Below are 27,547 nucleotides of genomic sequence, written 5' to 3' on the forward strand. Positions count from 1 at the left end.
TACACAGGCCCGAATGGGTTTCATTTGTAGCGGAAAAACATCTTTAAATCCATCATCTCAAATTCAACAAACAAATTACATCTAACATCAAGTTGAAGACATCACCTGTAGAAAAACATTCACATTCAATGCACATTTATTTGCCTGCAAATTAAAATTACTACGCTAGAATAACTCTTAAGAAGTTCTCCGAATGAATGCATTGATTTAAAAATTTTCATCCTGTAAATATCTTTTTGCATCCAGTTTTATAGGCAAATTAGAGCCCCTTTCAAAATTTGCACAAATCCAAATCATTAAATTCTACGTGAATATTACGATATGGAAGAATTAGAAATCAGTTTTCATTTATCAAAAGCCATTTCAAACCCTGTCGGCAAAAATAAGGTAGATGCTAATGGAAAAATAATTGAATGTTTTAAATAGACTCAGTGTGCATCAAAAGCTTCAGCTAAAATAAGAAATTATAGGATATACAGCACGTTATTAGTGGATGAATTAGCTCGTCATTTCTGAACAAGAGGGTAGAAGTCATTACTAGCATCAAAGCGTCACTTCTATGCGTCGTTCGCACAGCCCCAACTGTCAGCTTCAGTTCATTAATTTTCACCGCCATGGCAATGGTCATACGTCAGTTAACAGCACCAGAATTAGGACATGTCAGTAATGGAGCTACGTCTGCCACTATATAAGCAAAACAAATTAGCACATCAGACAGCGTTAACCGGTCAGTTTAGTACATCATGAGAGAGGCCGTAGCTGTGAGCGTCAGTATGTTGAGAGTAAAGAGTTGCCAGCGTCAGCAGGTCAGTTCAGCACGTCATGGGTGAAGCCGTATCCACCAGCGTCAGTAGGTCAGTTCAGCACGTCAGGAGTGAAGCCGTATCCACCAGCGTCAGTAGGTCAGTTCAGAACGTCAAGAGTGAAGCCGTATCCACCAGCGTCAGCAGGTCAGTTCAGTACGTCAGGAGTGAAGCCGTATCCACCAGCGTCAGTAGGTCAGTTCAGCACGTCAGGAGTGAAGCCGTAGCCGCCAACGTCAGCAGGTCAGTTCAGCACGTCAGGAGTGAAGCCGTAGCCGCCAGCGTCAGCAGGTCAGTTTAGTACGTCAGGAGTGAAGCCGTAGCCGCCAGCGAGTCAGTTCAGCACGTCAGGAGTGAAGCCGTAGCCGCCAGCGTCAGCAGGTCAGTTCAGCACGTCAGGAGTGAAGCCGTATCCACCAGCTGCGTAGTTATTGGACTCGGAGTCATGAGGGGGCGCCTTCTTACGCACAGGCTTGCTATTCGCCGAGCAGTTCAAAATGAACTTGATCTCCTTCCACAGCTCGTCAGAGAACGTCGCCTGCAAGCAACAAGATTTGAGCCCTTTAATTAGATCTGATTTCTCTCAATCGAATTATATAAATAGCATAAAGGCCGGTCATTTTGGTCTATTGGCAGGTATCTGAAGAAAACAAATTAAAAATGACACGAAAATGCGCAGAAATAGGCTTGAAAACAATGGTGTATCATCTATTCATATGTGTTCCTTTTCCCTGTTCCGAAACGGTTCCAAATGTCAAAATATTCAAGTTAAAAGCCATATAGAAATTATTCACGGCTCACCCCCTCCTCGGTGGCCAGTAACGGTTCCAAATGTTCAAATATTATTTAAAAACCAGATACAAATTATTCACGGCTCACCCCCTCTTCGGTGGCCAGTTTCCTGGCTTTCCAGGTGAACTCGCAGCAGGCGGTGACGCAGGCGAGCGCAAGTCCCCCAGCCATCACCACGAACACGCCGCCCACATTGTCCAGGCCGAGCTCAGCTGCTTCAGCGCCGTCCTCCTCATCTTCCGTCTGGCAAAATCAAAACCCAAGCCACTGAAGCCACCAAAAATTAGTTCACAAACAAACGCCCGTCAGGCAAATAAAGTGTAAGCAACCTTATGTACGAGGTAATCCGAGGTAATCTCGTTGGAACAACGTTTAGTCTACATTGTTTCAACGTTAGATGACTATTAGGTCATGAAACTCATGTGCATTTTAATCGAAATAAAAAACTACGATAAAATAGTTCTGGGTTAACTTTATGATGAAGATACTTATTCGATATTATAAATTAAAGGCATTTAAACGGCCAAATAATATTTCATGCGTTGATAAGTCGTCAACTTCAGAACATAATCATTCGAAAAGCCTTACTGAAATTATCCTCATACTAAAACATAACAATAATCGAAATAAAACTGTTTTCCTGTTTTCTGTCTCTAAGTTGAAATCCACCACAGAAGCAGGTGCACACAACTTTTATCTTCGAATAGTTAGTTCTTACAGCAAAAACACAAAGAGTAGTTAAGATAACATGCAGTAAATTATACCACACAGAATTCACGGATGCATAACCACAGCAAACGAAAATGGAACAACTGGCTATTGTAAAATCATTTGTAAACAATCTTCAGGTAAGTAGCTTCAATAATCACCTTCACCGATGTTTATGGGCAGTTGTATATAATTTTAAATGTAGTTTATGTTTTTGAAGCGTTGCTATTGGATTATTTAAACATTTATTCTCACGTCGTTAATTTTCATTTCGTCGAATTGTTTAAATGACAATTTCTTTAATTTAGTGCTGCAAAATTTTTATAAATGCATGCTTCGTTTCATCCCAGTTTTTGTTTCACAATTGATATGTACATGGATAGCGCTGAGAAGTCACACACAAGAACACAGTTTTTTCATCTTTGAATCCGCTCTCAAAATTGATAAACTCAGTTCATCATTTGACTTTGAACACTGACGACATTTCATTCATCTGCGTATTTTTTTCCGGCATGTAACTTCTGTTAAAAAATGTATTCGCGACCATATTTTATAGGTTGAAGCAGAATTTTTTTCGAGAATAACTCCAATGCGCCTAGTATCACGAGAGTGGAAAGTACCTGTGCTGATACCGGTCAAAGGGATCGTAGATTTCCATTACTCGTTTGAGATCATTTAATTTTTCCGTCGTTTGCCAGGAAATTGTTTTCGAGTTAAATAAATATTTCTATCACGGTTGTTTTAAATTGAGGTTTTGCACAAATTTTGAGAATCAATTTGTCGTTATTCACTAATAACAATGACGTTGACTTCTCTTGCCTTCTGAACATCCATGCACTGCTCCTCAATTACACAACACCCCCTTTCAACATCGTCGAGGGGTTTCGCTTTGTCGACATTGAATAAAACTGCCATTTTTCAGTGCATCACTGATAAGTCATTATTGTTTAAAATATTCTTGAACGATTTAACGACACACAGACGATCACAGAATATTCACCTAAGCGCTAAAATAGGAAGATAATAAAATTACAATACATTAGGTACTAGGATATCTAACTTTCTCACTCTGGAAAAAATTAGACGCTCATTCATTTCTCATTTACAGCACTGAAGATTTTTCTCAACCTGACTTCCCGAACATTAAACTAGAATGAGAAGGAGTATTTTTTTGCGAGTACATAATACGATTAGCCTGAGATTTTTTCAGAGTTTGGCAGGTCATTTTCTTGATACATATCCATAGGAAGAGGATCCGTAAGATCCATAAATGAAAGGTTCTTCTGGAGTCACCGATCCTTTCTTGCGGACAGCCTTTGTGTTACCGGAACACTTCATGATGAATCGGACTTCGCTACTGAGTTCATCACAGAAGCTCGCCTGGGAAGAGAAATAGTGAAAACATTCTTCATCAATACGTTCGAAACTTCGAAGTATCAACATTTCTTTGAGAAAAGATTACTCTAGTGAAATATTTACGATAAAAAATCAATTGCTGCACCAAACTTATTCATGTTGACATGAATTACATGAAAAACACTCACATTCTCATCAGTTGCGAGCTCCCTGGCGTTCCAGAGAAACTCGCAGACGGCCATGAAGGCGGCCATTATCATGCCTCCTATGAGGACCACGAACACACCGCCAACATTGTCCAGGCCGAGCTCAGCTGCTCCGCTCGTCGATGTCGACGAGTCCTCCATCTGCACCATAGCGTCTCAGCAAGTGTCTCAACATTTCAGCTGCGATCATAACTTCTCACTCTCGATCACTATGAAGACTTTTGAATTGCATGTCGAGAATTCCCCTTCAATCGCTGAAACAGCTACTTACATTCTCTGTTGTGTTTCTAAATAGTTGTTATATTGGTTTAGCTTTTCTTGGAGTTCCTCGAACTTGGAAAAGTCTCATCTCCATTGTACTTAATAAATTGGAAGTCGCAAAAGTTTTTACCATGCTTGAGCAGTTAATTTAATTAAACTGATAATAGCATCGCATGAATCTATGCGTAGAAATGGAACCAACATCGGCCAAAATTGAAACGGAAAGTATTTAACCCACCATCGATCGTCGTACTCTTCCCATGCGCAGTATGTAGGCTAGGATTCAAACCAAATAGTGCCTCTGCCATCATGTTTGTACAATTGGGTGCGCCTTTATTTTACGATTGAACGATGCTTTGATTTGAATGGTTATTGTGAAAAATTTGTGTTGTTGAAGTTCAAGCAAAAAGAGAATTCATATATGAAAACATATTCACATCACGTTGAAGTATTGAAACGATTAATAGAGGTAGGGTCAGAGAAAAATCATGCAATTTGGATGAATTGAACGAATTTCAACGGATGAAAAATAAATATAACTCCAGGATTGCAAAGTTTTTACAGTTGAAAATCGGCGTCGAGGTATTTTGTACAAGTTTTTTCATCAGAAAATGTAAAGAGTTGTTAAAACTGGAAACAAATTTTAATGCCAAAGGCAGGAATAAAAGTGAGGAATAATTTCATGCAGTTTAACGCGCAATCAATCCCCTTAGCCCGTAAAAAATGAAGGCAGATAATCATCGTTTTAATAATTTTTCATTAATATTAATGTGTTTGGCTCATGACTCACCGTACACTTGCCTCCACCTTTACGTTCTTTCCACCAGCGCGTCTTGAGGGTGTGAAGGACTCCAGTTTCCTTCAATTTGAGGATCCCTGAACTGATCACGTTTGTGTACGGAGATCCTAAGAAATTAAGCAGAAAAACTCGTATGATGATTGGAATAACTGACCCGAAAGTTATAATTCAATGCAGAAATTTCTGACAGAGCAACATTGGAACATGACAGAGCAACATCGGAACATCCGACAGAGCAACATCGGAACATGACAGAGCAACATCGGAACATCTGACAGAGCAACATCGGAACAAAATTTTGCCAGAACACACTATTTACAATAAAGATTTTTATCAAAAATTTTCGAAAACAATGTTTTTCATTTGTTTTGACAATCCTATTTCATAAAATTATTGACTCCAATTTTTTGTTTTCCGATAAGGAAGTTTTATTTCACGTGTTTAATTCAGGAGTTTTCATACCTTAATCTTTCCCTTGATTATATTATAGTTCAAGCTAGGTCATAATTTGAGAATAATCTTCTCTAACACTTCTCCCGATGAATGTACATCTCTCGATGCCGTACCTGGAGGCAAGACAATGCAGTACCTGGAGGCAGCGCAACGTCTTACCTGGAGGCAGGGTGATGTCATACCTGGAGGCAGGGTGATGTCATACCTGGAGGCAGGGTGATGTCATACCTGGAGGCAAGATAATGCCGTACCTGGAGGCAGGGCGATGCCGTACCTGGAGGCAAGGTAATACCGTACCTGGAGGCAGGGTGATGCCGTACCTGGAGGCAGATGCAGTACCTGGAGGCAGGGCGATGCCGTACCTGGAGGCAGGGCGATGCCGTAGCTCTTGGAGTCGAGCAGGCCGCCGACCTGCATGAGGTCACAGCGGCGCTCCACTTCGTAGTCAATACTCGATGACTCCATCATGAACGCAAACATGCCGTCCGACTGCCTCAAAATAATGATTAAATTAATGCATAATTAAGCAATCCTTTGATTAGTATGATTACATTAGCATTCCGGATGTTAATTCGTCAGTTCCTTTTATTTCTCCCCTAGGTATATTATCTTGTTAACTTTTTAGAGCTAAAAATATGACACTATAATGCTTCCATAAAAATTGTTATAATGGTTTTTTATTTTATGAAATATCATTAATTGAATGCAATTCTTTCGAAATAATATTATCCTCTTATTTAACTCTGACTCAAATTTTATGTGAACTCGTATACTCACTTCTTCATGCGTAATACCAGCGTATGTATCATTTTTTGTATTTTCACGTGTACTCACTACACATATTATATTATATTATATTATATTATATTATATTATATTATATTATATTATATTATAACAATTCAGATTGTTCTGATAAATATCGTACAATGAATGAATATTTCCCACGTACTCCAATTAATCACGTAGTTATTAACCCGTTTTAAGCCAAATTCTATTAAGCCAACTCGCCTTGGAGACGCGCTCGACGCCCTCTGTATTGGAGCTCGTGAAGACCGTGGGGCGGGCGGTGCTCATGGCCGTCCACATCCTCTTGTATGTGGGGATCTTGCTGTCTCTGCAGCGCCATAATAATATAATAAAAAGTATTATTATTTAATAGTACTATTAATAAATTAAATATTAAGTTTTAAATAATAATAATAATAATAATTAAATGATATGTATTTTTATTTAATAATACTATTATTAAATTAAACAAGAAGTTTTAAATAATAATAATAATAATTAAATAATAAGTAATATTATTTATTAATGCTTATTAAATAATAATATATAGAAAATATTCACAGATCTGTGAAAATATATTGGGTGAATTATTCAGTTTTAGTCTTGTTTCTTCCGATAGCGCTGAAGTGATTGAAGTGCTTCGCAATTAAGAAAGTTATAAAATATTTTGCAAATAAAATTTTAATAATAAGAAATAGAAGTATGACTAAATATGACTCTCAGTGAATTGAAATATCATTTAGTACAAGAAAACTGGAACGGAAACATAAATATGTTCTGAGAGGTTTTTACCGCTGCAATCGGCATCGAATGCCTGGTGAACGAATACTTTTGCGATTTTTAGCTAACGAGAAATTAGGCTGCCAAAAAAAATGTTTAGCGTTTTCACAATTAGGCCTACGCAAAGTAAGATTAATATATTTTAGCAAACATTCAAATTGTTTCATAAATACAATATTCTTAATTTTGAAAGTATATTGAATATACTTATAACAAATTGGAACGAAGCCAATTTTCAATCAAAATTATTCCCCAAAAATAAATTCCTTTCGGCGCTCTAGGTTATCGCTTGGTCGTCGTAGCACACACCTGAAGAAAGCGTAGGTCGAGCCTCCGAGTTTAGACCCGTACTTGATCTTGGTTTGTTTGGCCAAATCTTCAGCCCCTTCGATGGGAGATTCCATCCTCTCAACGGTGAGGAAGGCAGCGAGATTGGCGGTGTACGATGAGATCATGATGAGGGTGAAGAACCACCAGATGCCGGCTACGATGCGGGTTGAGACTGCCCTGAAGTTCGTAAATAACTACAGCCACAGTGAATAGAAAGGCAAGAGGGATTCACAGTGATGGCTATTGTGTTTGAAAATAATTCTCTCTTCGATAAAAATTCAATATTTTTGCCAGCAAATGTCAACTATTATGGTTCGATGATAAGAATAATTTTTTTTTATTTTTTTAAATTTTAATCTCTACTAGATTAAAAATATCGGAATACAAATCATTGATATATTCTTTTCAATGATTTTTACTCAACTTTTTGAAATAATTCAGTCCAATCTGTGCCCACAAAAAAAAATAATATAACGAAATTCAATGCTAGACGGCAATAATATGTTTTTTCTGGGTTTAACTGTTTCAATGGTTGAATTTACAATGGTAAAAAGTCAGAGATTGAGAAATTTACACATTGATTTAATTGAAACACTCAGATTGAATTCATTGTAGCAACAGAGAATAAGAAAAGGCCGTTAAATTATAACATTAAATTCAAGCACTTCATTACTAATCTTTTTCAAAGAGGAAATTTAATACCGTGGCGAGACTCTGATTTTATTGGTATTTTCCCTATACGATTGGTTTTAACGATACGGGCCACATCCGTAAACTTACGAGCGCGCACATAAACTTATTCTGTGTATGATACAGAACGTGGATAATGGTATTGAAAGTTAATAATCGTGCTGCTGCTAATGAGCGTCAAAATTTAAATCATTTGTTTATTACATAAACTTTAAGCATCTCGAGTTCATCGACCGTAGCGAAGCTGAGGTCGCTGGCCGGCGCAACGGACGGCAAAAAATATTGTTCGGGACCTGCGGCGTCGCCGCCGCGACAGCCTGCGATGTCTCGCGCCACACCGGCAATTGCAGCTGCATGCTGAGCGGCAGGTCATGTGTACGCCCTACATCGTACGAATGATACCATACAATCATCCCGTATCTAAATTAAATCCGGTAATGAGTAACATGAAACTGGAGTCACGCATCCATAGAAATTTAATTAAAATATATTATTTGTATTAAATTAAATAGTTTTGGCAGCACCGTAAACTTTGATGTTAAGAAATTTTCGCAGCACTCGGTATTCTACGACTATAAAGCAGTTTGAATGCTTTTGATAAGCAAAATTGGTAGAGACGAATTTTGATCACGTTCATAGAGATGGTGCTTTTGTTGATGCCATTATTAGAAACTATACCAACTGAACTAAACTTACCGCACCCAGTGATAAATTTACTTTTTTTACTGCGCTTTAGGTAAGAAATTTGATTGGATAGGAATTTGCCGTTCATTTCTTCTATTTCGAACAAGCGTGACTGTTTAATAAATATTGTAGAATCGTAAATTTTTCTGTCCTACCGGGATGAATTCTTTTGGAAATACTCCAGTAGAGTAGCCTTTCTAAATAAAAATTAAGATCATATCAGCTGGTCTTCATAAAATTATAAAGTTAACTTTGAATACTGGCATACAATTCACAATAAAATGTATATAATCACATAATATTATCTTGTGTTCGGGAGTTGAAATTCGCGTTCTATAAGATCATATCTAATATCTTAAAGTGCCGATATGCAATTCATGATAAAATGTGTATTATCTGATAATATTTTTATATGTCAGGAAGGTGAACTCTGATGTGGTGTTGTAATGACAAAGAAACATGCGCATAGAGAGCAGCGGCCACGTAAGCTGAACCAGCCACCAGGCACGGGCTGGCACCGCGGGTGCTCTCGTTTACAGGCGCACGCAGGCGCTGCTATTTGCAGTGCACTTACGAAGCAGGGCCTATACTTTCAAAAAAAAGTTAGAAGATCGTAAGTTCTTCAGCCAATCATTGACGGCCTTTCAAGCAAAATCCACAAATCATAGACAAGAAAATAGAGCGTAAGTACTTACGTTCACTTAGCGAGTTTTGAAAGTATGGCCCCTGGCAGATATTCTAAATAATAATCTAAAGCATTTAGATATTGTAATGTCATTCTATGTAATTTTTAGCATTAAGAAAAGTGAAATGAAAACTTGACAAATTTTCATCGTAATAAGTAGAATATATTTCTTTTAAAGGTTTTTAACCTTGGACTGTAAACGATTTGTGCGGAAGAAAGTTAATTATATTTTCTCCGTAATATCAACCACTAAACCAAACATTCTATTGCATTTCATTGAGTAAATTTTTGATCACTAGACAATAAATCTTCACAGATTGGATTGAATAATTTCATTGTCAATTTTTTTCAACATAGCCAACATACTTTCTCAAGTATCAATCTACCAATTCAGAAATATTATTTAATCAGTTATACAAAAAATCATGCATATCAGATTACTAAGTAAGAATAATTTCTCAATTTTACAGTTCTGCCGGCGATATTTACATCAAGAACTTTTAAACTCATTACATTTTAGTTCACTCTACAAACACTCTCGGGGTAAATCTGAGAGACAAAATAATAACGATTGGGACTGGAATAAAGTCTCAACTCCATTGCCTGTTAGAAACATTAAAATCAAGTTCAAATTAATCCATGCCAGCCGATTCTTCTTTTCTCGCGGGTTTAGTAACAAAACGAAACCGAGCCTTCATTATTTAAAAGAAGAGAAAACATGCAAATGAAGGCAGCAAAATAAATAGCAACGCGGTCTAGGCAGCTTTTCAAAGTCTGAGGCAATTATTATTTCGCTCATATTAGACTAAATCTGTCGATCTATTGATACTTCTCACTGATTTGGGACGAGGGAGTGTTTCTCAGAGCTCCGTGTGCGGTAAAGTAATTAATGAATAGTGAAATACTGTGCATAAAGCAGTAGCCGATCGTTTCCATTGAGATAAATTCGTTTCTTGCAATCCTTATATTTTTTCGACTTCAGAAATCTATTAATGCTGAATTAATGTACTGAAGAGAAATAGACGTTTTTGCTTGGGAACCTTTGGGAACGCTGAATGATCTGGAGTCTTTCCGTTCGACATGGATGTCATTACTACTTTTTGCTAGCTTTAATCTGCTACGATGTATGTTTGAATCTTCTGTTGTTATTATATTCCCCACCACAAAATTCATCCTGAAATTTATCCAAAATAATGAAAATGTTTGTCGGAAAGATTTTTTGGTCGAGGTCTGTTCTGAAGCTGAATTGCTAAATCACATTGAAGCATTGAACTTAAACTTTAGAGCTGTTATCATACAACCTGGTGAGGCAAAACACTGAAAGAAAAGTGAATGCAAATTCAAAAAGATATTATACCTGGAAGCGTTAATATAAATGTTTAAAACTAATTCTCGCAATGAGTGATAGGAACAATTTTCATGGTTACTTGCTCTCCAGTTCATCAGTTTCATATCAGGTTCAATGTAATGTTCTAGCCTTATTTAACATTGGCTAGTAATTTAACGACAGCTTCCCTTAATACGTGATTAAGATTCAACTTGGGCCAAATGTTTTATCCTGGAGTCAATTATCCTAATTATTTTTCCCCAAACATGATTATTATCTATAGATGATCATCTAGATTGTAGTGCTGCAAAGTTAGCCAGCTGTGCCTATCGGCCCATATGTGGGGTTTAATCGTAAATGTTAGAAATCACAATTGCTATGCTGCATGAGTACTATGATGAGTACTAAGAAAGCAACTAAATTTTTCTAGGACCTTATAATATGCAGAAGATGAGATTATTAATTGCTAGGGAAGCGCTGAACTATTGCACTAATAGATGACGTGTGGATACTAGAGATACTAGAACCCCTTACTTAGGCGCTATGTCTGATCCTTGCTGCATGAGAGAACCAATGGTGAACCAGAAGGCGTTACTCAGGGTTATGGCATTCTCTAACTCGTCAGGATCTTGGATACACGGGTGAGGGTTGTCCCATTCTTCGGGGGCAATTCTGTAGGGTATAGCATCGATACCGTCGATGATTATAGCTCAACCCTTGTTTTAAAACAGATGAGAGTTTCCGCAAATCCAATTAAAAGGAGGAACATAAACGTGGGAGGGATCAGACACAAATCACGCGTCGGCTTACGGCCCATGCAAGGATTCTAATGGTACCTTCACTAGTGATAGCGTTGAAAAATAATGAGCAATGTCATAAGGTCCGGCATGACGTTAAAACAAGATAACTGCTTTTATATTTAGACTGAAAGTGAACTGGTGCACTGGAGAAACACAAAATGTTGTTAGCATGCAGAAGCATAAACCCTTGAATTGATGAAATGCATGAAGATGCTCGAAGTTGTGCCATCACGGTACCGTCAATTTTATAGTTGAGTTTAAATAATTGCATAGTTCATTTAAGCAATGAATCTACTAATGCAGAATTATGAAAACATTCTTTTTAAATCCGGTAAAATGAAGTGCCGAAAGAAGTTCCATGGCTCACAATCCTTATGGTGGAATTCATATGCGAAGAGGTAACTTAAAAGAAGTCAAACGTGATAATATAAAATTCACAATTGATTTCATTTTTGCATCCGTTGTCATGCACCACATAGCATCTTCAGTTGATATTAAAATTTTGTTAATAAAAATGTCCCTTATTTCTTCTGTTCTGATGGTGTTGGTGATGACGGAAGTAGGCAGCAGAGTTTTATAGCTTACAGGAGTGAAAAGCTAAAATTTATTCTCAGTCGGCGAGCAAGACTTCGCGCCTCGATATTTTTCTAGATTGAAATTTCAGGACCAAAATTCAAACTGTTTTTATCTAGAGAAATATTTTTACCTCAAAACATATCAAGATTCTGAAGTTGAAGTGTTAACGGTAAAAATTGTGGAAAACTGTAAATTTTAAGAGGCACAAGTGATTATTACTAAAAAAATTGTATAACGATAGAATAGTCACAGAAACAATCCAGTTTTAATTATTTCTACTAAGGCAGAAGGCGGGATTGTGAAATTAAACGAAATAATATTTTTAATAAATAGGAGACGTTAGGAAAAAAACGGGGTGAATGAGTTTTTAACTATACTTTAATAAGCGAGTTAATTTCGACATACTTTTTCATGAATTGATATTTAAATTAATTGAAAAACACCAATTTTTTTATTAAAATAATGGACAAAAATTATCACAATTTCAATGCCATTTTTATTTTCGTAAATAATCCGATTTTAATATTTACAAACTCAAAAATTGATCGTTGATATAGGAGGACTGTACGTTTGAGAAATTTCTAAGAATTCGTGTAAGATAGCGACAACTTAAATTTCGTAGAGTTTTCAAGATTCAATGGATGGATTAGTTTAGTTTGCGTTCAAATAAGCGTTCAATTCAAGTCCAAATTCAAGCGGGAAATTCAAGCGAAAAAGCAAAAACGACAGCTGTCTTTAGAAACTGTGTAAAAAAACATCCGGGTCTCAGGTGACGCTGAACGTTGTGCTGCCGACTTGGACGAGCACCTACAGTATGTCATGTTTCCGTTTCTTAGCGTAGTCATATATTCTTGAAATAGTCATTATAAGAGAAGAACAGCGGTCCTAAGAATTGTGCTTGGAATTAATAACGCTCACACTTTATAAGCCCATCGAACGAGGATCCCGTACATCCGCATGCCCGTTACGTCATTAGAGAAAGTTCACTAGTTTATTTAGAACACTATTTAATAGACTATCAATCAACACGGTCGCAGCGTGGATTTCGAGTATTACAAATCGCAAAACGACAAATGGTATATGCAAATTTTGATTTAGTTAGTTAAATAGTTAGTTAATCAGACTCGTATTAGCTCCAGTGCACGAAGTGTGGCCATTAAGATACCTGGGAGCGATATCGGCTCCCTGACACAGAAAAGTCGCTATATTGAACCACATGGAATTGGAGAGCGTGAAGCAATTCTCTAGCTCGTCAGGATCTTCAATGCAGGGATAAGGACAATCCCACTCCTTAGGTGACATTCTGTTGGGTGTTACAGCCTTTAGACATTGCCATTTTAAGCTCCGCATCTCAAACACCACTTTGACGCTGATGGACAATTACACATAACGAAATTTTATCCCCAATTGGAGGCCGATTGATATTTTACTTGTATAATAATTGCAATTTGTATAAATAAGTTTACGATAAAAGCGAATACAATAGTTACGACAATAGTAGCTAGGAAGAGTTACGTTCGGTATGAAATACAGGATAATTCATCTAATCCTAGAGAAATAGTGTGAGGTAAAAGGAATGGAGGAAGCTTCAATGCGTTCGAACCAACCAAGGCCTCCGTCGATGATGGCCGAAAGCTCTAAATCCTTATTTGCATTTGATCAGACAATGGAGAAAGATGCTATGAGGAATTAAATTGACATTAGTTTCCTGTATTACGTTATGCATCGTTACTTTGGGAATAATTCGTAAACTATTCAGCACCATAAGAAATTTGGGAAATGTAACTGTAGGTATCAGAGAATTGCATTGCTTTTCTTATTTTATATCAACCTGAGACGTTTATTTTGTGCTACAATCCTTACTATTTATGTCGCTTCGGTCTGAAAAAAAGACAAAAAAACTATAACAAAACTCAAATCATAATTACAAAATACCAAAATAAAAACGTCCTACATCACCTGGCAAGCATGAAGAGAAGTACTGAGACGCCGAGGTAGGCAGTGGCCATGTAAATCCAAACGTCCAGAGAGAAGGGCGACATGAAGGAGAACAGACTGGGGGCTTTCTTCGTAGGCTTCTTGTAGATGATGCTGATGCCTGAGAGTACAACGACATTAGACTGGCTTTCAGAAAACGTATAAACTAATTGAGAGTCGATTATTTCAAACAATTATTTTCCTCTGTGTAAGATCGTTTTCAAAACAAATATTGCAGTATCAACTGTCGAAGGAACATAGTTGATTCAGCTGATTATTATACACAGTTGATTCATTATTAAATATAAGTCTAAGGATGGCTGAATAAATGGATTGCAGAAAATATTTAATCGTTATAATCAATGACTTTGATATGGGATTGTTGAGCTAAGGAATGGCTGAGATTAAGAATTGAACATGGCCGCCATTCGGCTGGCTTTGTTATTGGGTGACAATTTTGGAAGAAAAAGGCTCGACTGAAGATGTCAGCGGCCGAAAGTGTTCATGGGAGTGTTTTCGCTGAAGAAATAAAAAAAAATTGAATATAATTAATCTAAGTATACATGCACAACCTACCGAGATTCATGAAAGGCATGCTGAAGTCGACTGCCTCCTCTCGTTCGTACGTGATGGTGAAATCCACAATGCCCAAATCGGCTTTCTGCGATAGATGCATAATTTAAAAGTCAGCTAAAAAATTTATTACAGTTAAAGATAGGATGTACGAGACTAGAAGAAAGAGATACTAGCATAACAATTCAGGAGCCAAGAAAAGGCACAAATGCGCTACATTATTTCAAAACATACTATTAAAAACACACATTTTAATCTAAAATATGCTGCATTTCTTCGCTCGTAAGTTCTTCATGACAACTGAGTTAGCCACACTTGGCGCATAAGCTACAACACTGCAATTTTCAGAGGTAATTTTTGTCGATGCTCACATGATCCAGAAGCTCTCTGATCATGCCGTCCCATTCCCCTGTCACTGGATCTTTGGTGCCGTAGCTCCCATCGGCCACGAGCTGGAGAAACATCTTCATTTAGATTATTTGTAAGAAAGTGAGAACCTAAAGGCTTCTTCCTCTTTAAGCTACAATAAATTACAATAAACATTTTAAGGATGCACATAATTGATTGTATAGGCTTACTTAAGTCGGTGCCCGATTCGGCCTTCTATTGAGAATACTTCAAGAATTGAAATATGATTCTTGAAGTATCCTCTGCTCTGCATGGCAGGCCAGACTGATTTCATTTTTTAAAATGATCATATGGAATATTAGACATCTACAGGATTAAATATTTTCCTCCCCTTTGAGAATTAATGCAAAGTATTTTAGGTGAGGATAGTTATAATAAATAAATATAATGCATAGTATGAAAGATAAATCGAATGGCTTGCCTTGAATGTGTAGTTGAAGCCGAGGTCCAGCGATATCTCATGGATGAGATCCACACAGAAGCCCTCGAAGCGGTCGTTGCCCGTTAGCTGTTCAGACGTCTCCTTCAGCATTGTGTACGGCGCTACCTGTTAATAAGAAAAATTAGATTGTGATTTGCGACATTAAGTGCCAACCAATAAGTGTATGATTATTTTTCCTACAGCGGGAAAAGATTAACCCATTTCCAACGGAGAAATTCGTATACAAGAATGCATAGCTGTTCTCATGACCAAATGAGCTTTCATACACAAAAATTTCATTCAATTTCAGGATAAGTTATCAAATCGTCTAAACCTTTGTGTGGTTGCATAGAGACGCGGTCAACCTAAAAAAGCTGCACAATATAGAAACAAATCTCTGTTTCTTGCGGTCCATTGTACGACATGTCCGTTGTCCAAATTCAATTATTCTTGAAACAGAGGTGGTCAGAACATTGTACTTCTCAGCGAGTAATCTCTGTGCCAGGGCCTAGTCTTAACACGTTAACTACGATTGCTTCATCTTGAACTATTATTTCATTTTTTGTACTGTTTTTAAATAGGGTTGCCCGATGGTCATTTTTTCCCGACATATTCCGTAATTTAGTTTTTCTCAATTGCGTTGGCCGGCTAAAACTTATGATAGGGGTACTTCCTAATTAAATTTCAAATACTGCAAAAAGAAAATAATTGGAATTTTTATAGCGGAACCTACAAATAAACTACTATATATTGAGTTATCGGGGTCGCCTGCCGAAGACCACCACTGCCCAGCATGACCTAATGGACCAGCATGATTCCTGCCTTCCAGAACGTAGCCTTCAACACTTCAAGCCGTCCGTATCTAGGCCGTGGGTCGAACCAGCCCTCGGTCGAACGGCCACTTGTCGAAGGACGATAAATTTTAGAACAGAACTATGCTATCTGAAACCTAACCTCAGATGCGGTGAACGTAAAATTACGTAATTTAACGATGCCCGGAAGTCAGATTCGATCTGCGGCCTGGTGATGCACGGCAGGTTCTGTGCGAGGCCGGAGGAAGACAAAGCCAAGTGGTTCATGGCTGATTGGTGGATGTCCGGAGAGATCCAAGGCGTTCGATTCAGGGCTTATTGGTGCACAAAAATGGTGGTGCACGGCTGCGCTCCGGAGTTATCGGCCTTTTTTTGGCCTTTTTTGTTTTCGGATTTGGCCGATTTTAGGCAACCTGAATTATTTACCACTACGTCTTGGAGAAATATATTTCGTGGTACGCATATGTACCACTTCGGAGTCAACGTGTTAATAGATGATAATAGAATTTCATTCAGTTCGGTGTAAAGTAATTCGGGAATAATTTTTCATTATATTACTTCAGAGTATCATTTCCAATTTGAATTGGCCTCAGTAAACAGACAAATTTTGATATCACTGAATGCTAGATATTTTTCATTAATGATCGCTGGTGTATTGTTCATATCGCTATTATTAACAAATTCTGCCTCAAGTGCCACCTTTAATAGTTCAAAGAGGCGTATCCTTGGCACTTTAGTAAAAACATTCAATGCTCACAAGAAATTTTTCATGACGTTCTGTACACATGATGCTGGAAGTATTTCTCGAGAAATTGATGAAGGATGCGTTTCAAATTTTAATGTTAAAACTGAACTTCCACCATGCCATAGAACGTCAATAAACTTGTTATTACTTTGTGTTATGTTCAATCTAACATCACACACATTTCGTCATCACATGGCGAAATGTTGACCTGTTGCAATTTCCAAGATATAGCAACTGGATTAATGCAAAATTTTCAGTCGAATTAGAAGATTATTTTAGAACAGTTAAATTTGGCCAGAACTCATCTATTCTTCCTTCGGGTACATTTATTCTAGGGTACCTCAAATCCTGACAATCAAAATGTGAATCGGTAATCATTCTCCACTTCGTAGTTTTATGTGCGAAAAATAATAACATTAAAAAATCGGGAGCAGGAAAAACGTTAAAATTTGAGAATAACTTTATGAAGTTACGATTAACCGTCACAGAAGCCTGTGCAGGTATGAGTATAGGCTTACGATGGCGGTAGTGACGATGAGAGTTCTGTTCTGTAGGTTGAGCGTTATGCCTGAGGAGGACTCGACCAAAGACCTTGTAAAGTTAGCGCCGCCAGCTAATGACCAAGTTCCAACCTAGAACAGAGACTGTTTTAAAATTATGTACGTAGTTGCGTAGAGATTCAAACAGTAATTATTAGCATGTTTTTGAATTGATGATTGAATCGGATCCAAGTTTAAAATGAATTCATTTCTATATAATTGAAATGAAACGTTTGTGAAAAATACATTTGATGAATATGAATTGAAAATATCTTAATACGAAGACTTCTAGTTTAATCATCATCATAAGCTTAATTTATATTTTTAGGTCAAAAATTGCATAATAACAATACATTACAGCGCACAATGGAGCACTATGGTAATATAATTAAAATGTGAGTTAACAATTGATATATTTATTGAAACGAGTTTTAAATGGATTACGAATTCTTCTTAAATCAAGGTCGCTACCTTCTTTAGTCCGAATTTTGCATCCAGCTCAAGGATATCTAGCTCGAAATCTGTTCTAAAGCCTCGTGTGTCGAACTTGATAAGTCCCGTAAGCCCATAAACCTGGAAATGAAAGCGGTCGTGTACTATTATTACAAGAAAGTAAATTTACTACTTTGTATAAGCATTTAATGCTGAAATCCACTATGGAAACTCGGCAGAACAATATACGAAGAAAAGCCTCATTAATACAATACATACTAATGTTTGGAAGGAAGGACCTTTCCTTCATTTTTGGATAGCTGCGTACTTTCAAATGACATTGTCACTCCTGATCGACATGTATTCTAATCGTGATACGGATAGTGTCGTTTAGTAAAGTAAAAATATTACCTGAACCATGTCATAAGGTCGATGAGTTGCGTTGGTGAAGGGCATCCCGCCGGGCATCATCAAGTTCCCGTATCTGTTGTCCATAGGTGACACTAAAGGTGGCATACCCGGCCTGCCATTGGTTGGCATTCCATAAGGCATGTTGGGCACTGCTCCCATGCCACCAATTTTACGCGTGTCAAAAACCCCGCCTCCGTTCAAGAGATCAGCCTCGCTGCGATGAGCGCTGTACTGTAGAGAAACACGTCACTTATTCTATGTGTGTAATTTTGAATTATATATTATCAGTAAATAATTAATAATTATAAGTAATGAATTATAATAATAAAACAAACAATAATTTTTATTATTGAATTTTTTATTTTATTATTAGTTTAATTGATCGAATACTTACGTTAGGTTTCAAGTTTCGGCTGAATTTTCACTCAAGTTTAAATGGAGAATTAAGACTCACGATGAGTCGATGAAGGTCAAATTTGAAACAAGAGCCATTTCATTTGTTTTTTAAATAGTTTTTGCTCTGAAATAATAAGCAAAAATAGCTCAGCTTCCAAATTATCAACAAATAATGAAAGTTATGAAATTATCAACAAATGATGAAGGTTATTGAGTTTTTTTTTTAAGAATGCAGTTGATGCTGACTGTAACACTGCAGTCAATGAATGCAGTTGAAGAGACTGAACCACTTAAGTAGGGTAATTGGATTCAACTATTTGAACATTTCAACACTTTAAGTGGGTGATGAACCCGACCCACTTAAATTACTTAATATGCCTGACCCAAATCCTGTTGTTGATGAGACGACCAACTTCTTAAAAGACTGACCAACTTCATGTAGTTAATGAGACAACCCACTTCATATGAGACTGACCCATCCCACATGAGACTGACCCACTTCATGTAGTTGATGAGACGACCCACTTCCTAAAACACTGACCCACTCCACATGAGACTGACCCACTTCATGCAGTTAATGAGACGACCCACTTCCTAAAACACTGACCCACTCCACATGAGACTGACCCACTTCATGTAGTTAATGAGACGACCCACTTCCTAAAAGACTGACCCACTCCACATGAGACTGACCCACTTCATGTAGTTGATGAGGGAGCTGCCATGCGGCCACGTCTTGTCGCCCTCGCAGTAGAGGGGCGTGATGTCCACTTCACGGGACCTGTCGAGGTCGTCGAGGGCGCGAGCGAACAACTGCACTGCATCGTACATGAGGGCGGACTCCGTCTGATGTGCAAATAAATTCTCATGTCATCCACACTGTTAGAAAAAAATATAACTCAGTACTCACTGCAGTGAGTGACAGAGAGCGCATTTTCTCGTCAACGAAAACTTGAGGTCACGGACGGACAGACAGACGGACGGACAGACGGACATGGCGAGCACAATAGTGCATTTTTTCATAAATGAGAAAATGCGCTAAAAACGGCCCCCACTGGCGTTCTAGTGGCCGGTCGCCCCGTGAAAATGAACTGTTTTGCCGTTTTTATCAGATGTTTTACGGATTTCTAGTGTTAAATTAGAATAAAAACGGCGACACGGTGTTTCTTTTAACGTGCCGACCGGCCACTGAAACGCCGGTAATACCGTTAACCGTAATTTTTCTAACAGGGCACTTCAAGGCGATATAAAATAAAAAGAAACTTTAACATTAAATTTTTCTATTTTTGCGCAAATTTCAATGTCCTCTCGTATTCTAAACGTGCAAAAATGATACATTAAAATCTGCATAAATGAGTTTTACAGCAGACAACTTTTTCGAAATAATTGCTGCCCTCCACTGCAGTTCTGGCAACAATAGAATACGTACTGTTATCCGAGCGATGTCTTCGTCAATAGTTTTGCCATAGCGAAGTTCTCCGTATTTCCACTCTTCGACAAATTGGACGGCTTCGGGTTTGTTTGGATCGACGAGTCTCAGTGACGTAATGTTCGCGCCGCTGTATTTAAAGTCATCCATGTTCACGAGATGCAGATCCTGTGGTGAGAATTCACATTAATTAGAATCTAGAACTCACATTATACTAATCTATATGATATATTAAATAGTAAAATGAAAAAAGTGCAGTGGAAATTAATTTTTCGAAATTTTAAATGCATAAAACAGTTCAATTGGCATGGAGGCAATACAAATAAATTTTCATCACATTAGAATTTAGTTTTGACCAGTGCACATATTCATAATTGCATTGTTATTTGCACTGCCTGCTCACCAAAGAGGTGATGAAGTAGCTATGGTACTCGCTCATCAGTCCGATTTGCGCTGCTTGCTTCAGGATTTCATAAATTCTATGCTGCTTCACGTCGATCACGATTTTTGTTTCCTGGCTCTTCTTGATGTCCTTCAAAAGTGGTCTGTCGGCATAAAAATCCTTCAGAAATAATAATATTTATCGACACCGATAAAAGCTCAAAAATAAATACTACACTTCATTCATTCTTACACTAACGTGGGTTAATGAGGTAAGCAAATATTTGACATTTTTCCCATTTTGTTCTTTTACGCAGCCTAACCTCCAGTCCGAATCCTCGTGCAGCTGGCGAACAGTCACTTTCAATTCGTTGGACTTGAGTAGGGACTGGAGGCGGATGAGTCCTTCACTGGTGTCGTAGAGCACCACAAAGTTCTTCCACTCGAGTCGCCTGAGCACATCGTAGTACGCCTGGGATGGAATTACATTTTTTCAGTCAAGTGCGAAAAGGCGTCATTCAAAATACAAAAAAATAAATGATAAATGCGATAAGGTATAAAGCCGAAAAATTAAGAAAAAGTATATATACGGAAAATTATAACTACTGATGAAGAAAGTAATGACCGACTAGTACCAGCTATATAAGAATATAAAAATGATATGGCGTGCACTTTTCATTAAGTAAAATTATGATGAAGTTTTATAGCACGTAAGAATAACACAAATCAAATTAGTATACGTTCATTTTACTAGTTTAATTAGCAGCAATGAATCGTGAAAAATTTACCAGAGTGGAAAATTAATATGTTCAATCCGGTGGAATTTAACGATGAAATGTCCCGATCTATCACTATGGACCAGAAGATAGGCTAAGTTTGTCTTGTGCTAAATTAAAAACCCCGAGAGCCAAATAGAGGCTCAATGAACTGCACGAAAAACTTGGCACTCGTTTGGCTGATTGTCTAATCTGATTGGCGATAAGTACAGATTTCAAACAAGACTCTATTATTGAGCAGAAGATGTCTTACGAGCTCTGAGAGAATGTTTAGTACCGCCACTAAAGAATAACCCAAAGCAATGGTGTTGAAGTCAAATATTGTTAGTCTTGGGATCATTAAAAACTTTGAATGCCCATCAGTTTGAACCAGAGTCAATAAAGCCTCTGTGAAAAATTTTCTGACCATGCAAACGAATTAGTCATCACTGATCGCTATAATTATTAAGGTCCTCACTGTTTAATATATTGTTTGCTTTAAATTAAAAGCCATTACTGTTGAATTTATAGTTTCCGTTAAAGACTCAATGCCTCCACTCTTGAATACATTATTTCCTTACATATTCAAGACCCTCACTGTTGAAAACATTGTTTGCTTTAACAATTAAAATTGAACATTTTCCAGCTAAATAAAACTTAGGAACAGGTCGTGCACTTAAAAGTAACAGCACAACGACGTTGGCACGACAACGGCAGACGTACGTCGCACCGCAGTTGAATAGATGAACTGATCTTACGCCAGTCTTTTTATTGCAGTAGATGGTCTCATTCAAATATATTAATGCAAATAACATAACAGCGAAAATGCAGAAATGTGGCCGGTTTTTTTTTCAAGGCTCAAATAAGATTCCCAAGCATGATTTCCATCAAATAACTGCATGCTTATTTATTTATCTCCAAATATGTTCATTAAATCTCCCGCAACGAAATTTGATTGGGATTTCAAGAATTTTACTTGAGCGCAAGTGGAAAATATGCTAATAAACATTTGAATTTTTGTGTTTAACTGAAGTCAACTTGAAGTTTACTGCTGTTAGGCACTTCGTGGCTTTGCTGAGAAGCTTTAATTTGCACTTAAGCTTTGCAAAGAATTTAAATGAGTGCAAACAATGAAATAAGAGCATGCTTATTCCAGGTAATAAACTAGCCCAGGGATTAACCGAGCAGACATTTGACAAAGCACCGCTGAGAGAATCTTATGAACTTTTGCAGTGGCTATTAAAATGGTCGGTAACAGAGAGACGTGGAGAAAATTTTCTGATTCTTGAGTCGGTTTGACAATTTCATTTAAAACTATAAATATATAATATATAAATAAATAAAATAGAACTAGAAGTCTTTAACCTGACTGAGCGAAGTCGGATGAGGGTAAAGGTTCAGGGAATATTCATCGCGGCGCAGCTTGAAGTCCCATCTCGTTTCGATGTGTGGCACTTCGAGAGCATCGCAGATGCTCTGAACGTGATTAGCTGTCTTCTCGGACTGCGGACCAAATATGGCCGCCACACCCGACCTCAGCAGCTGACAAACTGCAGGCAAAACAGAATACTCTATCATATTAGAATGGTGTACATTTTCCCTCATGAAGAGACCTTCCATATATATTTTGTGCCAGACTCACTATGTGAGTCAATAATTAAACCCAACTTTTATTTATTGCAAGATATCACTTTTAGTTGGGACAATATTGGTCTCAAAGAGACAAACCAAAACAGAACAAACCTTTTTTTGACGCGTGGAAGCTGTCGTCAGCGGGAAGCCTCTGGATGTCCGCGTTCAATGTTGATCGCACGAGGGTGGACTTGTCTTGATTGACGCGCTCAACTGCATATCGGAACGCCAACTCCTGACGGTCATCATATGGGTCGAAAATCCCGCCTGAAAGCAAACAAATACCTACGAAGCTGCTCTATATGTGAACGTAAAATCTATTCCTAAGAATATTGGTGGAGATCAAATAAACTCCATGCTGTAACAACTCTGCATTCAAGAGTGTTATACATAAAAAAAACTAATTGAAAAACGAATAACACTGTGATAACATTTAGAGCTTGCGATTTCAAAAAAGTTCAGATCCAATAAGGCAAATTTTCTCGCTTAAATGAATTAAACTTTTGGCAATAACCTCACTTAAATTTCATCCGCTTCCGAAATTAAAGTTCATGACTGCATTACAAAAGACAATTTTTCTTAAAAGAACGATCGGTTACAATTTTTAAACTGCGAAAAACGCATTTGCATGGAAGTTTCTAGGGTAACTATAGAAAAAATTATGTTTCGCATCGATTTAATCAATTTATGGGCTACATTATTCGATGATATAGTAGAAAATTCGTTTGTCTATGCATGGAAAATTAGGAGTTTCTCCTTGAAGTGAAAATGAATAGTTTCACTTTGAAGTTAAAATGTGCAGTTTCTCTTTGACTTTAAATGATGCAATCAGAGCCGATATGCTGCCAAGTAAACTTTTGTTTATAATTTATTTGAACAGCAAAATAGCTTCAGAATTGCTCGCAATGCTCCTCGAATGAGCTGTAGGTGGTCGCATGAGGCGAAGGCCGTTAATCCTGCCAGAGCAAGTGAGCGGCAGAGCTGCCGATGGTTCTTCATAATATCTGCCGTAAAACATGCCAGTATTGGGACCCCCACCGAGCTTTGGATCTATTTATATTTGCGGTGAGGAGAGTTTGTGCGGCAGCTCACTGGCACATTGCCATGAGGTTAGGGACTCGATTCTGTGAGTGCATGTCATATGCGAAGAACATACGAAGTTCTTGACGCATTCCTGGCATCACTGAGGAAACGATGGCTGAGCATTTAATGCATTAAAACTATAATATATCACTAGCACACTAATATTTTTATATTTATATTTCCGAGAAGGCCATACATCTGCCACCAAATCATGATTAATGAAGCGAATTAAGGAGACCCAAACTGAACTGTGTTATGTTCTTCATCGCAGTGCCCGCGAGAAACGCAATTTTAAATATTCCGACGAAGCTGCTGCCTCTGACGTTTATTGCCATTTATTAGAGTTATGACGGATTTGTTTTATTTTAAAGTATATTAATTAAGTTGTGGATCAGTAACAATGTCTCATGATAAAGGGCGATTTAATTTGATACGATGACTATAAGAGTCTATCTATTGTTTTCACTATTCATACGACTAAAATGAGTGCATCATCCCATACCAAACACTTTTTATTATGTAGAGTAGTATAGAAGCATTGTTGAAAATGAATCCCTACTATTTCAGTAGTATATTTTGCGAGAAAATTTTATAATGAAATTAGATTTATAAGTAATAAGAGGCTCAGGAGAAATTATTGTAAGAGCATCAATCAGGATTGGGAATACCAATTTTTCTGAAAAATATAATTTCAGTTATTTTATGAAATTATCTGAGTAACGCTAGTCCATCAAAATATTTTTTCCTCATCCCTAAATACGATTCATAATAGTTCGCTTTTATATATCCTTGAAATTCACTGTGTAGCGGGAACGCATGAGTATGAAAAGTTCTGGTAAGTAATTACTTGTTTTGCGCCCTGAATATTTGGCTCGGTTTACCCTGTCACAAAGACTGGCAGAGCGCCGCGTGAGTTGCACATATTTGTCACGTTATCTACATTGATCGCGAATGATAAGTCACGAGAACAGCCATTCAGCTGAACATTATAAAGAACTAACTATTCCCTGAGCTTCAACATAATTCTTCTAACTATAATAAAATAAAGTTATTTCTACACTTATAATATCATTGTGTTTCAACACAGAACATCAAACGTACATTTTCACGAGGGTGCAGCTATAAGTTTAGGCAGCATGTTCGTTTTGATAAATTGAATAATTTCCGCGAATAATTTGATTGCGCAAACAAAGGTGAATGTCGATTTTGTAACAACACGACGCTCAGTTTAGTGCATAAATTAATTAACCATCTATATAAGGAGGTAAGGAAATTCGCTCAGTTTGTGATTGGCTGTGAGCTTATCGCGCGCATGATTGGGTTAACAAGAATTAAACAAAAACAACGCTCATCACAGTTAAAAATTAAGCTGATGTTAAATGCAAAATATTCAAAAGATGCAAGCTCAAATAAACCAGAAGTAAACGACCTAGGCCTGCGTATAGGTATACGTCAAACACTAACCTACACGTCTACACAGTAGGTGAAATACTTACCTACTGTTATTTGGTCCGGCAGGGCCAGTATCCTAAAACTACAGAATACACATATGAAAAGTGTGTTCAAATATCCGATATACATCGTCACAGGTCAATTTCAAATAATTTTGTTCAACAAGTATCAACGCACCGCACTTCAATAAACCAAAACTTCAATTTCTTCGGATGATGACAGCTTGAATATCGGGAGCACATGAACACGTGTAGTAATCCCTGCGCATCAGAAAATGTACATAACTTTCCCCTTTGCTCCTATTTTCTTCCGTTGCATTTATATTTCCTACGATGATAAATGAATGCTATTAGGATGAAAAAAGCGCATATATTTTGTGACTTAACAAAGCCTTAGCGTAACGAACGTATGGAACGACGATTGGGTTAACGACATACAAGCTGGACGAGCGAGGCACACAAGCCAGAGAAATTTCTATTCCCTACGATGCTGAATAAATAAAATTATGATGAAAAGAGTACAAATGTTTCGGGACGAGATAGAACCTTAACGTCTCGACCGAGATATGATTAAGGACGTATTAAGCGGGCGTTTGGAGACTTGATAGAACCCTAAAGTCTCGACCGAGATATGATTAAGGACGTATGGAGCGGAAGTTTCGAGCCTTGATAGAACCTTAACGTCTCGACCGAGATATGATTAAGGACGTATGGGGCGGGCTTTTCGAGACTTGAATGAACCTCAACGTCTCGACCGAGATATGATTGAGGACGTATGTGTCGGACGTTTCGAGACTTGATAACCTTAACGTCTCGACCGAGCTATGATTAAGGACGAGTGGGGCGGGCGTTTCGAGACTTGCTAGAACCTTAACGTCTCGACCGAGCAATGATTAAGGACGTATGGAGCGGACGTTTCGAGACTTGATAGAACCTCAACGTCTCGACCGAGCTATGATTAAGGACGTATGGAGCGGACGATCGCGGCACACAACGCAGAGGCGTGAGCGACGCGAGCAACTGTGTGGCTCCGTGAACCGTATGAGCCTCGCTGTGAAGAGTTGCCAAAAACGAGCTAGCCCCATGGCTTAAACTGCGTTCACGCATATTAACTGAAACATTAACTCAACTTAAAAAGGTGTGCAATTCACTGGACTGAATGAAGTACAACTTTCACGGAAGGCCATGTTCGGTTATTCGTCATTGTTTCGAGGGACAATAAAAGTAAGCGGGATGTGATTCATACTAAATGCCCGCAACGATGGATAATTAGAAGGCAAGCAGATAAATTATAATTTTGGGCTGAGATAAATAGAAAATGAATTACAAGCATTGCAACACGAGAAACAACAAACAAATGAATAGAATAGATATTTTTTCGAATTACATCATTAGTTGCAATGCGTGAGAGTACAGTATGCATACCAATTCAAGTTGATGCAATCAATTCGGCAAGAAGCAGTCATGGATTATGGACGATAGGTAGAAATGCTTCCCGGCGTCCACCATTCAACTCAATCGAAAGAATATAACGAGAAACGATCGATCGGAAAAACACTCACGTTCATTAATTGTGGTATTCTTTTCGAGTACACTCATTCGAAAAAAAGGAATAAATGATTAACATTGTACTGACGATATAGTATTTATATTCGGAGTAACTTCGAAGTAGGAAATATCACAGTCAAGGCACTAAGTAGCAATAACATAATCAACCTAAGTACTGTCCTCAAAATCACAATACTTAATCCACATTGAAAGCAGATATAGTTAAGCAGCATTCTAAGCATGAGACCATTTTACTCGTTTAAATATCTTAAGCTAAGAGAATAAGTAACGAACACAGGATCTTACGCAGTATTTGAACTAAATCAAGAGCTAGCGTACGATGATAGAGCAGAATAAGAGGAGCTACGCAGCATACATGTCTACAATGTATCACCATACATATTGCACGCACTTGAACAAACCTCATTGAATTAGTAATAACATTCACAATGATATGCGTTTAAAAGAGTACCTTTTAAATACCACACTTCTAAAGAGGCCGATTTCTCCGATGT

At 37.6% G+C, this 27,547-nt stretch overlaps 1 protein-coding gene across 3 annotated transcripts; it reads right to left on the reverse strand.

Moving 5' to 3' along the window:
• Positions 1 to 1,133: 1,133 nt before the first annotated feature.
• Positions 1,134 to 26,494, reverse strand: LOC108673079 (glutamate receptor ionotropic, kainate 2-like). Of its 3 annotated transcripts, none has more exons than XM_047879990.1 (21): positions 25,530 to 26,494; positions 23,062 to 23,217; positions 22,684 to 22,868; positions 20,887 to 21,035; positions 20,586 to 20,727; positions 20,183 to 20,350; positions 19,447 to 19,599; positions 18,358 to 18,588; positions 17,986 to 18,087; positions 17,494 to 17,607; positions 15,419 to 15,544; positions 14,961 to 15,041; positions 14,593 to 14,677; positions 13,999 to 14,137; positions 11,198 to 11,335; positions 7,257 to 7,454; positions 6,390 to 6,495; positions 5,741 to 5,867; positions 4,917 to 5,032; positions 1,683 to 1,838; positions 1,134 to 1,341 (listed from the first exon to the last, which is right to left on the reverse strand). In XM_047879990.1, the coding sequence occupies exons 1-21, from the start codon at positions 25,612 to 25,614 to the stop codon at positions 1,186 to 1,188; spliced, it is 2,913 nt and encodes a 970-aa protein (XP_047735946.1). In that variant the 5' UTR covers positions 25,615 to 26,494; the 3' UTR covers positions 1,134 to 1,185. The 3 variants fall into 3 exon arrangements, with proteins under 3 accessions (XP_047735946.1, XP_047735944.1, XP_047735945.1); XM_047879988.1 differs by lacking the exons at positions 1,134 to 1,341; positions 1,683 to 1,838 and adding exons at positions 2,583 to 3,683; positions 3,848 to 4,006; XM_047879989.1 differs by lacking the exons at positions 1,134 to 1,341; positions 1,683 to 1,838; positions 11,198 to 11,335 and adding exons at positions 2,583 to 3,683; positions 3,848 to 4,006; positions 13,205 to 13,342.
• Positions 26,495 to 27,547: the final 1,053 nt, after the last annotated feature.

Source organism: Hyalella azteca, unplaced genomic scaffold, assembly GCF_000764305.2.
Source record: "Hyalella azteca isolate HAZT.00-mixed unplaced genomic scaffold, Hazt_2.0.2 contig4363, whole genome shotgun sequence".
NCBI lineage: Eukaryota > Metazoa > Arthropoda > Malacostraca > Amphipoda > Hyalellidae > Hyalella > Hyalella azteca.